Genomic DNA, 16,085 nt, shown 5'->3' on the forward strand with positions numbered 1-16,085 from the left:
AATGACTTAACTTGACTTAAGTCATTTGGGCGAAATTACTTGACTTGACTTAGGCCTTTCGGGCAAATGACTTGACTTGACTTAAGTTTTTTGGGCAAATTACTTAGGTTGAATTGAAGTGCTTTCTGTAAGTTTTTTTTTAATAAAATTGAGCTATTTATCCAAATGTTTGCACATAAAACAAATCACTTTCTATAAGTTGCGTTTTTCTCATTTTTTAGTTCAGTTATTGCTCATAATCGTACGAGATTAAAAATTCCAATAGTTCAACGTTTTATTTTTACGACAAGGACGTGACTTGAAGTTGACTTGCTCTAATTATGACTTGACTGGGACTTGACTTGCGCAACTGATGACTTGGACAGGGACTTGACTTGTTATTTATTCAAAAAGACTTGACTTGTACTTAAGTTATTTTTCAAATAACTTGACTGGGACTTAAGTCATTTCAAAATGACTTGTTTACAACACTGCAACACACCATATGCAAAATAACACAGACGTCATATGATATAAGTGCGAAGCAACTTCACATATATCCAACCCATTAGGATTTGTGCTTTTAGCAATTATAGCGAAATGTTCATGGACAAGGCAATGAGTTACACGAGTTGCAGCTTTTAGCAACACGTTCAACAACAAGACGTTATTCTTCTGTCGATTAGACAACGAGCGACTGGTGTTTTGCTGTTCACGTTTTGTATACCATTCACGTTGTTTTGTTGTATATGGTGAAAAACGTGAAACTGTTAAAAAACATAAAAGAGAGAAAGGCAGTCAATTGTTCGTAATAATATTTAATTTTTATAATTACGTTCAATTCCTATATGTAGTTTTATTGTTAATGCATTCGAACATGCAATTGTTAATTAACTTTTACAACAATTATGTTCAGCGTCAGTTGATCCAACTTGGAATATATGCGATATTGTCAACACGATTCTCATCAGGTATTTTTTTGTTCTCTAAAACTGGTGGGCGAATATTTGCTCGAAATCTTATATATTGATTCCGCAACATTTTGTAGACCGTTAAGATCAGGGAGTCAAACCGTTTGACTTTTCCGGTTGAGGTTCGGTTCGGGTTCAAGGATTTTTTCGGAATTCGGTTCAGTTCCGGTTTCGGTTCGGGGCAATTTACAAGTTTCGGTTCAGCTCCGGTTCGACCATCGTTATTTCAAAACCGGTTCGTAAAGTTCCGGTTCAGATACAATATAATTTGCGTTAAATCTCAAAATGTGGGTCGATAAATGTAGAAAACAATCTTTGAATTGTAAGTCATTTAATCTAAGTTTTGTGACGTATTAAAAAAACAGCAATTCATCATTAAAATATCGGAAAAATAAAAAAATCCACGTTTTATTTAATTAATATTCATATTTTTTCTTAAAATTTCGAACATGGCGTAATGTGACTCTGTGAAATACAAGTTGTGACGTCATGCTGGAGTGAACCGCTTTTGTTTACAGGTTCGGGTTCGGTTAAGGTTCAGATTCTATCAAATTAATCGGTTTAGATCCTTAAAGTCGTACAAAAAACGGTTCAGGTTCGGTTACGGTTCGCAAAAAATTGACCCAAAACCGCTTCATAAAGTTCCGGTTCGGTTCCGGTTCGACTCCCTTGTTAAGATTTCCTCCCATTGGGTGAACAAGTTTTTTTTGTTTTAGATTTTCAATTTTTAACAAGTTCTTGTGACCCGGTTTTGGAAAGTCGCCCAAACTGATGGTCTTGTGAAATCCAAGAGCATACTTCCAACTGAGACTTTAGAGGCACTTTATCTTTTAGTTTTGCAGAAATATTCGCGTTCCATCGTCGTGTTTTGTATTCGGCACATGTTTTTTTTATTTTTGCGTTTCAAGATAAAAACGTGTTTTGCCGAAGAAAGAGTTATGTAATAGGCCCTTTTTTTGCCTCACACTTCTTGCACCGGCCCGGACAGATTGCCTTTTTCCTTTTGCTCTCTTGTTGAGCATCGCGTTCTGTAGTTCTCGTTTATATAGGCCTACTGAAAACAGTAAACGTATACTGTCGATTTAACAGGTTTGCTAGAATTGAAAATCAATTATTTCGAAAATGTCCGTTGCAAGATTGAGCCCAGTCATTGGAAGAAAATCGCACTACCATGGCTACCTTTTGCACCCCAGGGAATCAATGGCGATTACGATTTCGTTTGACGGCGAAAGGATTCCGTGGAGCAAGAACGGTAGTTCCAAAACATCACCTGAATATACTTTCACCTATCAAGTTGCCCAAAACGACGAGGTGTACCTTGTGTACATCTACGACACCGAATGCATGGATGTTGTCAAGGTGACAAAATATGATACCGTAATCACTTACCTTTTTACCAACGAGAGAAAGAGCATTTCTTTTATCCTTAAAGACGGCACGAGTGTTACATGTAATTGCAATTCGGAAGTACGTGCAAAAGACGGGGACCGCGATCTTTTTTTTAAAGGAGTCTTGTACGAAGGAGGCGCGTTTCTTCCAGACGGTGCAATTATTCCTGAATCTTGTATCTTCACAACTAAGCGATATCACGAAGTTCGGTCCAGCTTGGAAACGGCTCACCCACAACTGAAAATGTTGGATTACCCAAGGAACGACCCCCAGATACCTTCTAACTGTCGTATTTCATAAGCTGTCTTCGACCAAAAATCCGTAACTGGGGTCCGCGGACCACCTGGGTTCTGTTTCAGAGGGTCCGCAATGAGAATTAGTCTTTGAAGCTTTAAAGTAGTTTCAGAGGGTCCGCAATGAGAATTAGTCTTTGAAGCTTTAAAGTAGTTTCAGAGGGTCCGCAATGTATAGCAATAATTGTGATTAAATAATAAAGCTTTCTTGGGTACATTGAGGAGTTAGTTGCAGCAAAGCAAGTGCACTCGTCACATTGTCCCATAAAAACGCTTGGGGGCCGCGAAATATAAAAATAATTGCAAAGGGTCCACCAGACAATATTTTTTAGAAAAGTTTGGGAACCGCTGCTGTAGATCGTATCGCACTTGTGTTCACGTTATAGTTGTGTTTATTTGCCTTGATCACCTGTGTGCGTTGCATAAAAGAAAAGTTTATATGAAACGTTGCCGAATAAGAACATTTCAAGCTAATTTAATATACGCTTTTGCATTTAACTTTACAATTTAAGCGCCCCACTGTGATTGTGATACAATATTTTGTATTTTTGTTTTTGGTGACATTTACAGATTATGTACATATTCCATTGTTTTTATCTACGCAATAAAAAATATGATTTTTGTTAGTATACAACGGCTAACAGGTTTATCACACAATTTTATGAAAAAAAATTATTTGTGCTCGATTAATATTGTCTTAAGGTGTCATTGTCAAAATCCATTTTTGGAGACAAAAAGACAGCAGACATTTCGAGGCATCATGTTTAGTTGTTTTGCAACTTAGGTGTAATGTTTATCAGCTGATTATTGTATAGAAAAGCTTTATAGCATCTCTTACATTCTACCCAAAGTTACAGGTCTAAAAATAAATCCAATGAGTAATTATTGCTTGCGTAATTCAGACTGGAAGTCACCCTAACTTTCTATGGCCAGATTACTCTGGTGTCACAGAACAATTAAGGTCTATTACACTGAACACATTTTTCAATTTGTATCGTGGTGTCGCTTTCAGACAAGCAATTGACGCTCTGGCCAATACTGAGAATTGTTTTGGCCAATGCTGTCGGCAAATGTTGTGCCACACCCATGTCCCACCCCTCGAATTGCGTCACTAAAGCGTTGTATATATGTCTCACGTTGTTTGTATATCCTCGCGTGTGCGTGATCCTTTGGAGTTTTTTCTTAGTGTTTTCTGAAAAAAATCTTGAAGCAAAACGAATGCAGCTTTGGAATTAGCATGACTTTTTTAACCCATGTATAATTTTTACCCCGCATATCACATGACTGCAAAATGGTTATATCCTGACAATTTATTTTCGAAATTCGAAAATATCCTTGTATCACAAAAAATTATGTTGATAAAACCAACTACAGTAACTATAGATATCCGATAATATCGAAATGAAGCCGATATTCGATATTAACTAGTAGTATCGATACTAGTCCGATACTATGTAGTTATCTGGGCCTATCCTATACCAAATTATTGCAAGCATTCTGTAATTTTAGTATTCAATTAAACGTTTTGGACTTTGAAATCTGTTTTTTTAGAAAGGGTTTATTACCAATCAATGTATCTATAATTTTAAATACGGTTGCCGTAGCACAAAAAATCAAACTAATAATATTCATTTTTGCGTTAAACATAAAGATGCTAAACTTTTCGACGTTATTGTGACACAATATTTTCTTATTTCTGCTTTTGTTGGACATTTGTGAGCAAATATAGGCTCAGCTCGACGAATAATATATATTGGTGTCACTGTCAAAATTCATTTGGTAGAGACAAAAAGACAGCAGACATTTCAAGGCGGATCACCAAATCATGTTTAGTTGTTTTGCAACTTAAATGCTATGTTTTTAAGCTGACCAATGTAGGCTATAGAACAGCTTTGTAAGTACCAGAACAATTGACATTCGAGCCATAGTCGCAGGTCTAACAATAAATATACTAGGTTTTGTCGCTTGCATAATTGAAGACTGGGAGTCCCTTAACATTCTATAGCTGGTATGCCGTTCTTTGTACGGTGTACAAAGAGCGGCATACAATATGGTGTTGCTTTTACTGTACAAAAACAAAATTTAAAATGTTTTTGTTTTTTTAAGAAAAACATGTTTTTGTTTTTTATATATTTAAATTCTGGAAGAGGGTGCGAGAATAGGTTGGTGATTTGAAAGGGGTACAGCAAGGAAATGGGTTAAAACCAGTAATCTGGCCAATGCGAAAAGTATAGCTAAAATACCTTTGTTAGAGTGGTATCTATTTGGAACCGATACTGCTCTAGTATCGGGCGAATGCCGATATTACAACTTGGTATCGGGTATCGGCTCCTATAGCCTATTTTATCTAGCATCCATATTACTTTAGGGTTAGGACTCACATAAAATCGACTTCAATTTTACCTAATTCTTACCTATACGCCATAGTTAAAGTTCAAGGACATGTAATCCAAGTTTATGTAATGCACGGAACGGAATTAACGAATGTAGTTCAATGAGTTACATTTCTATGTATTATATTTGTTGCCGAAAAAATGACATAATACCACAAATTGCCAGGGAGATTATTTTGGTAGGAGAACAATTTTTTGTTTTTTTTAAGAAACAACTTCTAAGTAAATTTCGCGTAAAAGCGTTATTATAGACATAAAGGCGTAATTTAAAAAAAATTTAAAGGTAAAACAAGGTTGGTTCTATGGCTGTGTACACTTTGCAATTTAAACCACTCGTACGTGACGAACTACCTCAACGTTTGCCGTAATAAAACTATAGTACAGAGGCAAAAATAATTAAAAAACTGTTTCTGTTTGCAAAAAACTTAGCTTTGTAAACCAAAAATCGAAGATGTTGAGGGCCAAGTGTTTCGGGCATTTGCGCCAGATCGTCCGCCATTCTTCGCAGGTGGCCGTTCGTGAAAATATCCCGACAAAGTTCGCCGTAGTGAACGGAAAATTCGTGAGAGTTCCATCGAAAGACGGGCAATTAATCACAGAAGAACAAACCCACACCGGACAGTTCTACGAGGAAGGCAACTGGAAAAAGAACCGATTTCAGGACCGAACCAAGCTCGTCAACCAGAACTGGGCGGTTAATATGATTGCTGAAGTTCCGCCTATTGAAGTAGATGGACGAAAAGCGATTTGCGACGGCCGAGATGTCCCGGACGCCCCGGCGGCCCTCGGCCACCCCCGGGTGTACATTAACCTGGACAAAGGCGTTCCTGAAAGCTGTGGATATTGTGGCTTGAGATACGTCCAAAAGCCGCACGGCCATTGAATGAATTTTGACATTTTGTTCTAGATTTTCAATTTTCTTTTGTGGTTTTGCATAAATTATTATGTTGTGTGGATTGTTTGGATAAATTTTAAAAACAGACTAGAAATAAATTTAAATCTATAAAATCTTTATTTGGTAACGGTTTTTCACAGTTGTATTTCAACGTCGACTTTTTGCAAATTTATATTGTCTGTTTTCAAGGTTTTTATTTCTAGAAGGTTTCTGTGTTGTCATGTAATTTCTGCTTTTTAACTTTTAAAAAGTTTTATCTTTTATTACGACAAGATAACAACATGACATCTACATCGCAAAAAATGTAAGTTTGTTTGGTAATTGCAAAACACCAAGCTAGAAATACTAATTGTTGAGCATTAGCTTTGTTTTGAATATTTTAACCTTTTTCACTTTTCTAACCTTTTTCACAATTTTTGATCATGATTCATTAGGTACATTTTTAGAAATTTAAAACACTATTTGTGGTTTAATTATTTAGTCATATACTTAGTAATCAGTAATCACACTCAAGTTATTATTTTTATAATTTTCAATCGCAGACTTGTCTGTGGGGATGTTCAAGGAAAATTTGATGTTCTATTTTCACGGGTTCAAAAGCTTTTAAAGAAGACCTCGTTTGATGTAAGTTTCTGTCTGCTGCTACCCAGTATAAAAATACTATTTTTTAAAAACCTTTAGCACTGGTTGTGGGTTAAATGGGACAGTACATCAATTTTTGTTGCTATAGGGTTAAGTAGGGAACTAAAGATTAACGCCGGCTTATACGTTCCTTGTATGTATCTGACTCCAAATGGGAAGGATGCTAAACCACAGCTTCTGGAACTAAGCAGAGTCACTTCACTTGGTTCATATTGCTCAGTGGTTTTTTTACATTTAAAACTCAGTATACATGATAAGGTAACACATTAATTCAAGCTACTAGTACTTGGCCCAATAAAGTAGAATGATTTGCTGAAGGCAGAGATTGCTCGCTTTGGGTGTTGGTCACACCTTAGTGGAAAAGTGGTTAAGTAACACAGTAAGTGTGGTAATATCAGAGCAATAATACCACAGCCTATTTAATCATAATGAATGCACCTTCATTTTACACAATTCTTGATTAAATTAACGCATATTAGTGTTCAGAAAAATAGTAAAAAAACGCAAGTTTTACATAAAGTGCAACCTACTAGACTCTCTATATTTGTAGACAGTTGTAATTATTCTCATAATTTATCACATATATATGTTTTTTGTGCAGATGCTCATTTGTGTTGGTGATTTTTTTGGTGCCAACGATGCGTCCAATCAAAGTTGGAATCCATACAAATCTGGAGCCAAGAAAGTCCCAATAGCAACTTATCTGCTCGGACCTAACAATGCACAAGACACCAATTATAAGGATGGAAATGATGACGGATTTGAGCTCTGTGAAAATGTCACCTATCTCGGTAGGAACATTGGAATGAAATTACAGCCTTTTTAATCACAATTGTTTTAAGTTATAAATTCTATGGTTTTACTATTAGATCTGCGTACCTGTTTTCTTTGCAAGTATGCTTTTTAAAAGTTTAGAAAAATGCATTTTTAGTCCGTATATGTTTAGTTCCATAGTTGTGAGTTGTAACCTTGTTAACGTTAATCTTCTTGAATGAAATAAACAGTATCCCCTTTTACAAATGAATAAATTTTTCCAAGTTGTTGGGGTGTGGGGGCATGTGCCCCCCCTTAAACTTTATTTTTTGCCTATTTTAATTACGTAAATCCAAATTTAAATCTGCATTACGTTCCTAGTATGTCTTACCCCATTGTGATCATTTTGTTTGAGCGATAAGGTGTTAGCGTCTTATCACACCATCTAAAATAAAATTTTGGAAACTTAAACCAATTAAAGCCTTTTTTCCGTTTTGACCAAAACATCTTTTTATAGAGGTTTGTGACAGTTGTTTTACATTGTCACTTGTTTTGTTTGGTACAAATCTTGTTTTACTTACATTGTTAATTTTGTTTAAAGAACTATTTTGTAATACAATATGTAGCAAGCATAAGCGTATGGTTGTTTCTCGCCATGCTGCTCTCTGAGCCTGTGTAGCTCAGTTGGCAGAGAGACGGTCCCGGTATAACCTGAGGTCGTGAGTTCGAACCTCACTGCAGGCCAGTTGTTTTTCTTACCTGCTCTGCTTGCATCATTAATGGACAAATTCGGTTAGTCTGTGATTTCGCTGTACTATGATATGTAAGCTGTAAAAAATGTGGCTTCAGAATGGTTAGATCAACGCTGTTAACACACAAACGTGTGTGTATCTTTCATTTATTATTTCCAACATTATTGTATTTTTTTTAGGCAAGAAAGGTGTTTTTACCGGTTCTTCGGGGCTGCGTATTGTTTACCTGAGCGGGTGTGAATCACCCGAAACGGGGCCAACCCAACCCCACTGTTTTAACCCCAGCGACGTCGATGTTATCACCACTTCACTTGATTGCAAAAGCGAAGATTTCAAAGGTGTTGATATCCTCATCACATCCATGTGGCCAAAGGGGGTTTCCCTAAATGGAAATGCACCTGTGAGTTATTTCAGTGTTATTTAAATTTAATTGGTTTTATTTTATTTTTATTATATTTTCAAAGACAAACAGAGTAACTAAATAGCTACAAACTATGACTAATCTAATCTGGTTCTAAGTTCACTGATGGTTCTTAAATATGAAAAACATATTTTATCTGCACAACAATTGCGTAAAGCCACATAAATGTTACACTGTTACAATATAATAATATTTAAGTATTTGTAAATATTAATTGGCCAAAGTGACTTGAGGTAATATATGTAGACACTGCAAACTTTAGCTAAAATATACTATTTTAATTTGGTATGTAATTGTGAACTGATTGTCTGTAAGCCAATACATGGTTTTTGTAATGATGTTTTAAAATATTTTCTCTTGTAGCCAACAGACAACTGCAAATCATGCGGCTCCCCAGTTATTTCACAACTTGCAAAAGACATTAGGCCAAGGTAATTTGTGTGTTTATTTACCAGTCAAGTATGTTTACTGATCTGATTTCTAACTATCAAACCACGAACACAAAACTTATTTTACTTTATAACGTTAAGCATTTAACTTTTGTACATAAGCGCATTGGCATTTTTCATTTTTTATTTTTTTTATTTAAACTTGGTTAAAAACATTAATTTCCACCGTATTTTTGCAGCAGAAAACAATTATGTCGATATTCTCATGTTTCTGAGCAACCTTTTGCAACCTGCAACAAAATTTAAGGCTGTAAATTGTAAATAAATTACATGTAAAACAAAAAAGGTTATTTTAAAAGAATACATCCAAACAAATTGTATTTTTGTTGGCTTTCTTAGTACAGTGACACTTTTTGCAAAACGTTGAAACTCTTTTGAGGTGTTTAACTTCATAGTCAATTTATTTTTGTTTTTTCTGGGAAAGTCAAAGTTTTCTTTCCTTTCTATTTGCCACTGAACAGTTTTTGCCAATAAACTTCCTTTTTACTTAGAGGCAAATGTGCTTTGTAAACCCATAATTCAAACATCATAGTAGAAAAACTTTGTGCCATTTCATAAGATAGCAGTTTCATGCCATATTTCTTTCCCTTTGATTTTATGCTTCATAATAACTGTATACATACACTTCACTTTTACACTGGAAATAAACTTTGCTTTTTGTGTATTTTCACATGCTTTTCTACATTGCGGTGTATGTCTGTGCTAAAACCAACCAAAATAGTTCTCATTTTTTAAGGATTTTTTTATTGTACTTGGAGTCAACCTATGTGATGTTAGTTGTGTGCTTTTATTATTTGTAGATACCACTTTGCTGCATTGGAAGGTGTGCATTACGAGCGACTGCCTTATCGAAACCACACTGTGCTTGCTGAGAAGGCCAGTCACGTAACTCGGTTCATCTCCCTTGCAACTGTCGGCAACCAAGCAAAGCAGAAGGTAAGTCAAAAACATTTGCTGTTTGCTAAGCTGGTCAGTTTTTCTCTGGTAAAAAATGTGGTGTTTTTATTTAGGTTTGACTTCGGTTACTGCTTACTTAAAAGTTTTATTATTGCAACTCGAGTGTAAAAAACATATCTTGCAAAAACTAAAATATGTCAAGATACCTTTTGCGGAAATGTGGGCTCTTAGAACACTGACTATAGTTCATAATATGTTATTAATTGAAGCTGAAAAGCTGTTTTTGAAAGTTAAAAGAGTAAAAAAAAATGTTTTTTAAGTTAAAAAAGTTATTAATTGTTTTTTGACGGTTAAAAATGTGCATAACTTAAAAAGTGTGGAAATCACAAAAAATATCTATCTACACTTCATTGGACGGTTTTCACCCATTTGACGTTAGTTTCAAGACAAAATACCTAAATAAAGAAACAGAATGTGATTAATGCATGATTACTGTTTTCCAGTATTTGTATGCATTCACCATAACTCCACTGGAGCATATGAACTCAGTCGAGCTGAACACTCAACCGCCCGACACAACCGAGTGTCCATTTAAAACCCTACAAAGCAAAACAACGCAAATATCGCCAAACGGTGATTCTAATGTAAGTACAAAACCAGTTTGTATTGAAGTTCACTTCTCTATATTGATGTTTTTGAAGAGTTTTTCTTTTTACATGTTTTTGTTAAGTTGCCCAATATCACTAAAGTTCTTACAAACTGTGTTTTAAGTATAACCAGTGTAAACGAACAAATCATTTTACGGTTATAGACAGAATATTAAGTATTTTAGCTACTATGGCACACAAAACTAGTAAAAAAAATGTTACAACATGCAAATTGATGCAATAAGCATATTGCTACAGCCAACTATTTGTTTTTAATCTTAAAAAAATCATGTTGGATTGTAACCTTACCTGTAGTTTACTGATAAATCGATCCTTTTAAGGATAACTGTTTTGGCAAGGAGGTTTTGGATAGACAAATCAAAGTTAAATAAATTTAAAGAAAATCCACATTTGACTGTTTTTGATCTTTTATTTAACGGTTTATTTTTTCCAGCAATATCGCTGGAACATGGATTCCAAGCAAAATCAAGATCAAGGAAGAAAACGAAAAATGAACGGAAACAACTTTAACAATCCACCAAAGAAACATTCCAGACCTCGTAAGTAAAAAAAAAAGATTTTTTTATTTTAGTAAGTATCTTCTCTATATCTGAATGAGCAAAACACCCCTAGTGAAGCAAAACGCCCCTAGTGTGACAACCTCATGGCATATATACAGTATCAAGGTTCTATCGGTACATACAATATAAAGTTTCATTTGGCGTGCAGTGTCGCTTAAAAATCTTGATTCGTTCGGTTTTGAAAATTGGATTGAGCAGCAACCAACGCAGTTGTATTGATTACTGTCGCCAAATTGTTTTTTTAGAGGACTGGTCTTGCTGGTTTTGTCTTGGAGGTGAAAAGGTTGACAAGCATCTGGTGGCCAGTGTTGGAGAACTTGTAAGTTTTTAAATTCAAACTCTTAAAGCGCTGTTATTCGAAACAGATTTAATTTAAAGTTGTTTTCGTTTCCCCATATTTCACCTATTTACCAATTTTAATTTTCGAGTTTTTCAACTGAAACAACGCTTTGTCCAACGGAACTTTTTTTTACCCTCGCACCATATGGCTGTACTAATCGCCTTAATAACATAAAAGGATTTCAAATATTTGATCTGTAAATTTAAATTTTTACCTTTCAATTAATTCTTGTAAATTTTTATAAACAAACTTCCTTTTTTTCTGTGTAAACCTGTTTTGTCACTGTTGCGTTGCGATAAAAAAGTAAAAAAGTACTGTCTTAAAAGTAACTTTATAGATAATATTTCCCAAAAATCCATACGGTATGTAATGCACATTTCCACTTTTATCAACGTTATACAGCGAAGACTGTAGCTGACTTTTTTAATTAAGAAACATTTGCGGAACTCTATATTTTACGTTGTATCATAAAAAAAACAGTTACGTTGCAATGGCGAAGGGCAGACCAATTTTTTAAATCTACAATCCTCATATTCTATTTTTCCCCATTGCTATCTTGCGAAGACGAAAAAATGGTATTTTTCGTGTATAAAAAAATAAAATTTAGAATTACAACCCTTAAATTCCGTGTTTAACTAGTGCTATGTAGCGATGGCGAAAAAGGGTTAAATATTTGCCCTTGAATAAAAATTTAGGTTTACAATCCTCATATTCTATGTTGTTTTCGATGTGTTAAATAGCAAAACTGGAAAAGTTAAATTTTCGCCTGTAAATGCTGTAATAAAATAAAAATAAAATAAATTAAGATTTCCGTTAACCCTTATATTCTATGTTCCACCAGTGCTGTGCAGCAATAGCGAACGGCGGACTAAATTTTCGTCTACAGAAAAAAAATTATTAATAAAAATAAATGAAATAATTCACAATCATCATTTTAAATTTCCACCAGTGCCATGTCGCTTTGGCGAAGGATGGACTAATTTTTTGTAAAAATGAAAATTCGATTTTCGGTAACCCTTATATTCCATGTTTTACCAGTGCTATATTGCGATGGCGAAGGGCGGTCTAAATGCGGACCACATCCTTGTTTTACCGGTCGCCCACCACCCCTCCTCACTAGACCTGCCCGACGATACATTGGCTGAATGTAAGAAGTACAAGGAAGCCCTCACTAAAGCGTTCAAGGCAGATGGGAGGTCGTGTGTGTTTTTTGAGAGGTGCTATAGAAGCGATCATATGCAGATTCAGGTGAACTTTTATTTTAAATAGAATTTTGTAACATATTAATAGATAGGAATTTATCTCCTGATGTATAACTTTTTTGTATTAATTTGGCTTCGATTATAACTGAGAAAAACTGAAAAAGTAAAACCATTTATTTATCTGCAGATTAAACTAATAAATATGAATTTTTACTGCTGGTTTTTTATATCGAGAACCGAAAGAATTAAAAAAACTAACAAATTGAATTAATACGAAAAAATAAAACAATTCATCAAGAAATTATACATAATGGTTATATATGAAAATATTATAAAGTTAAATTATTAGTATATTTAGACGTAATAAGAATATCAAAGCCCATACAGAAGTAGGTAGCTTTTCGAAACGTTCAAAATGATACTTCTGTATGGGTTTTGATATTCTTATTACGTCTTACTACACCATTATGCTCCAAAATATTAGTATATTGTTGTTTTATCGTTTAGGTGGTTCCCCTCCCAAAAGGCGTGACGTCAGAGCAGATTAAGGGGGCTTTCTTTAAACTTGCGGAGGGGCACACGGACAGACAGGGGAGACCGCAACCCCTCGAACTCACCGAACTGCCACAAAGGACCGACCTAAAGCAGGTAGGTTGTCTCACCTATAGGTTTTAAATGTTTAGAAACTTGGTAGCCATGTCAAGTATACTGTATGTTTGTGAAAAATGGTTGAACAGCTTTTTTTATAACAGCGTACATAAAGTCGCTAAAATTGTCACGTACGTATGTACAACGATTAAATAAACATATGTCGTTTGAAAAAGTGATTTGTATGGTTCTAGTTTACGTAAGTATGTGTTGAACACAAATGCATAAGAAAATGGTTTGTGTAACGTTTACGTTTATCCATGATTCGTTTAAGTACTTTATGGAAAAGTTACTTATATATCGACGACGTACGCGTGTGAAAATTTACTTGCATATATCAAGGCTTACTTAGGTTTCTGTACGTTTACGTGCGTAGTTTAAAGCTTACGTACGCATGTGTACGTTTACGTGCGTATATCGAGGCTTACGTACGCGTGTGTACATTTACTTGCGTATATCAAGGCTTACTTAGGTTTCTGTACGTTTACGTGCGTATATCGTGACTTACGTACATGTATCTACGTTTACGTGCGTATTTGGTGCAGATTCTTCCGGCCGGATGTCCGTTCTTCCACGTGGAGCTCCCAGATGGAAGTCGACTTCTTCATCGCATCCAAAGATACTTTCCTCTTCAGTTTGGAAGGTAAGTTGAAGTAAAAAAATCAGAATAAACATTAACCAGGTGAAATTTGCTGAATACTACGCTGACATTAACCCTACCGCCAAATTTATTGCAAATACCCAGCAAAGTATTTATTTTGCGGGAAAAGATTGCTTTATTTATGAAGATTACAACGGAAGAAGCGACTCTTAATAAAGATTTTTCACCAAATCAGAAAAACTGTAATTCTAAATTTTCAGCCAAAAATTTCATTTCTTAAAGATAAACAAGATTTATGTGAGTACACTATGCACGGATCTGTAATGTAGCTTGATAATAAATTGCAAAGCCAAAAAGTTGGAGTAGATTGACATAATCTTGATTAAGACGTTTCGATACGAACTTGTATTATTTTTAGCTAATGTCACATTGTTCTTTTATTCAAGATGATTTCGATCTACTCGACCTTTTTGGCTTTGCAATTTATTATCAAAAATATTTTTTTAACTGAAAGAGCTTCTTTCTACTGACGTCATTATTTGTAGAGAGGCTCTTTGCTCCCCCGACCTCCTCAACACGCCCGAACGCGTCGACTGGAGGGCCTGTATGACGTCACAAAAGGAAGAAACTGACGTAACTCAAAGGTTCCGCGACTTTTTCCAGCCCCACGATTTCAGTTTGGAAGAAGACGATGAAGTGTGACGTTTTTGCCGCAGGGTGGCGCGCCGGCGGTATTTTATTTTCTCGCGAAGGGGTTTTAGCGCGATGTGGCAACCAGCGCATTCTGAGTGTGTTTTTTACCTTTTTACGCGTTTCTATCGACTTTTATACGATTTTAAAGCGCATTTTCGTACTTTTTTGTGAAAGCGCCTTCATTGAAATCTGAGGCTAAGTGTTTAAATTGCAAATTTATCACTTTTAGGCGTTAATGCCCAAATTACGATGGCTATAAAAATAAACAAATCGTTTCATACGCGATTTTGTTTCATATTTTCTTATTTTAACGCGTTAAGGTTTATCGACTCACTGCCAATAAATTGCTTTCTAAATTATTACTGCACCTTTCAAAATTGCTGTCTTTTTTCAGAAAATCCTATATTCAAGGGCAGATTGATAGACCTTTCCTTTAGTTCGATCGTTTACAATTTAAGTTTCAGTAGTTTACCAAGTTAAAGGCTGGTTCACACTACACGCGTTAACGTCTAGCGTTAGCGTCTGGCGTCTAACGGCTAACGTTGTCAAGTTCACACAACGCGTTGCCAGCGTTAATGTCAAATTTCCTCGCTTTTAACCAAAAGCGTCAAAGTTGAAATATTTCAACTTTTCCGCAACCGACAGCGTTTTTGAAAACGTTTTACGTTAACGCTAGACGCGTCTAGTGTGAACCAGCCTTAAGTCTTTAAAGTAAATTGGCAGATTACTACAAAACTTATCAATGTTCAATTGATTTTAATCATTTAATTTACCCAAGCCAATTTAAAACCCTCCTGTGTTCTACTTACTTTAATTGTCGATGCACCAGTGTTGTAAACAAGTCATTTTGAAACAACTCAAGTCCCAGTCAAGTTATAATTAGAGGCAGTCATTTCCAAGTTAAGTCCTTGTCACAAAAATTACACGTTAAGCTATAAATATTGGTAAACTCGTCTGAATATGATCAATCACTTAACTTAAAAATAGCAAAAACGCAAAATACAGCAAATTGTTTAATAATCGAAAATTAGGATAAAAGAACACTTTTATGAAAAAGTGCTTAAAAAAACACTTGTTTTCAACCAAAATTCAATTGGAGTCATTTTTGAGAAACGCTGTCATAAAGTAATGACCACGTTTACTAAATATATGACATAAACTTTGGAATCGCTGTTCCCAGGTTTTCACAAAAAAAAATAAAATGACAAAAATGATAGCTTGATAAGAATCAATTGAAAAGCCCAAAAGGTCCAGTAGATCAACAGCATCTTGATGTTTCGATACGAGCTTGTATTATATTCAGGTAATGTGACTGACAAGCAATTTAAGCATCATTTATGGAACTTAGAAAACTATAGAAGCTCGAATCTGAAAACAATTGCGTCCCACCTTTTATAGTGATGCTTGAATTGCTTCTCAGTCACATTAACTAAAGATAATACAAGTTGCATCGAAACGTTTTAATCAGGATTATGTCTAGCTACTCGACCTTTTGGGATTTGCAATTTATTATTAAGTCGAAATTCCAATGTTTAACTT

General features: G+C 35.0%; 2 protein-coding genes across 2 annotated transcripts; both read left to right on the forward strand.

Moving 5' to 3' along the window:
* Window positions 1–5,399: 5,399 nt before the first annotated feature.
* LOC146135267 (NADH dehydrogenase [ubiquinone] iron-sulfur protein 6, mitochondrial-like) lies at window positions 5,400–6,109 on the forward strand. The gene has a single exon (XM_083395128.1). The coding sequence runs from the start codon at window positions 5,477–5,479 to the stop codon at window positions 5,906–5,908; it is 432 nt and encodes a 143-aa protein (XP_083251254.1). The 5' UTR covers window positions 5,400–5,476; the 3' UTR covers window positions 5,909–6,109.
* Window positions 6,107–14,895, forward strand: LOC146135268 (CWF19-like protein 1). The gene is made up of 13 exons (XM_083395127.1): window positions 6,107–6,224; window positions 6,463–6,544; window positions 7,164–7,353; window positions 8,247–8,467; window positions 8,852–8,919; window positions 9,738–9,873; window positions 10,338–10,478; window positions 10,936–11,041; window positions 11,308–11,381; window positions 12,441–12,650; window positions 13,112–13,252; window positions 13,798–13,895; window positions 14,399–14,895. The coding sequence occupies exons 1-13, from the start codon at window positions 6,202–6,204 to the stop codon at window positions 14,553–14,555; spliced, it is 1,647 nt and encodes a 548-aa protein (XP_083251253.1). The 5' UTR covers window positions 6,107–6,201; the 3' UTR covers window positions 14,556–14,895.
* Window positions 14,896–16,085: the final 1,190 nt, after the last annotated feature.

Source organism: Ascidiella aspersa, chromosome 8, assembly GCF_963924565.1.
Source record: "Ascidiella aspersa chromosome 8, kaAscAspe10.2, whole genome shotgun sequence".
Taxonomy (NCBI): Eukaryota; Metazoa; Chordata; class Ascidiacea; order Phlebobranchia; family Ascidiidae; genus Ascidiella; species Ascidiella aspersa.

What these genes read in the sequence shown, in the direction of transcription:
- LOC146135267 (XM_083395128.1), top strand. Translation starts at nt 5,477, where the DNA reads ATGTTGAGGGCCAAGTGTTTCGGGCATTTGCGCCAGATCGTCCGCCAT.
- LOC146135268 (XM_083395127.1), top strand. Translation starts at nt 6,202, where the DNA reads ATGACATCTACATCGCAAAAAAT. An exon ending in CGCCAAACGGTGATTCTAAT is followed by an intron (nt 10,479 to 10,935) that starts GTAAGTACAAAA and finishes TATTTTTTCCAG; the next exon opens with CAATATCGCTGGAACATGGA. An exon ending in GCGATCATATGCAGATTCAG is followed by an intron (nt 12,651 to 13,111) that starts GTGAACTTTTAT and finishes TTTATCGTTTAG; the next exon opens with GTGGTTCCCCTCCCAAAAGG.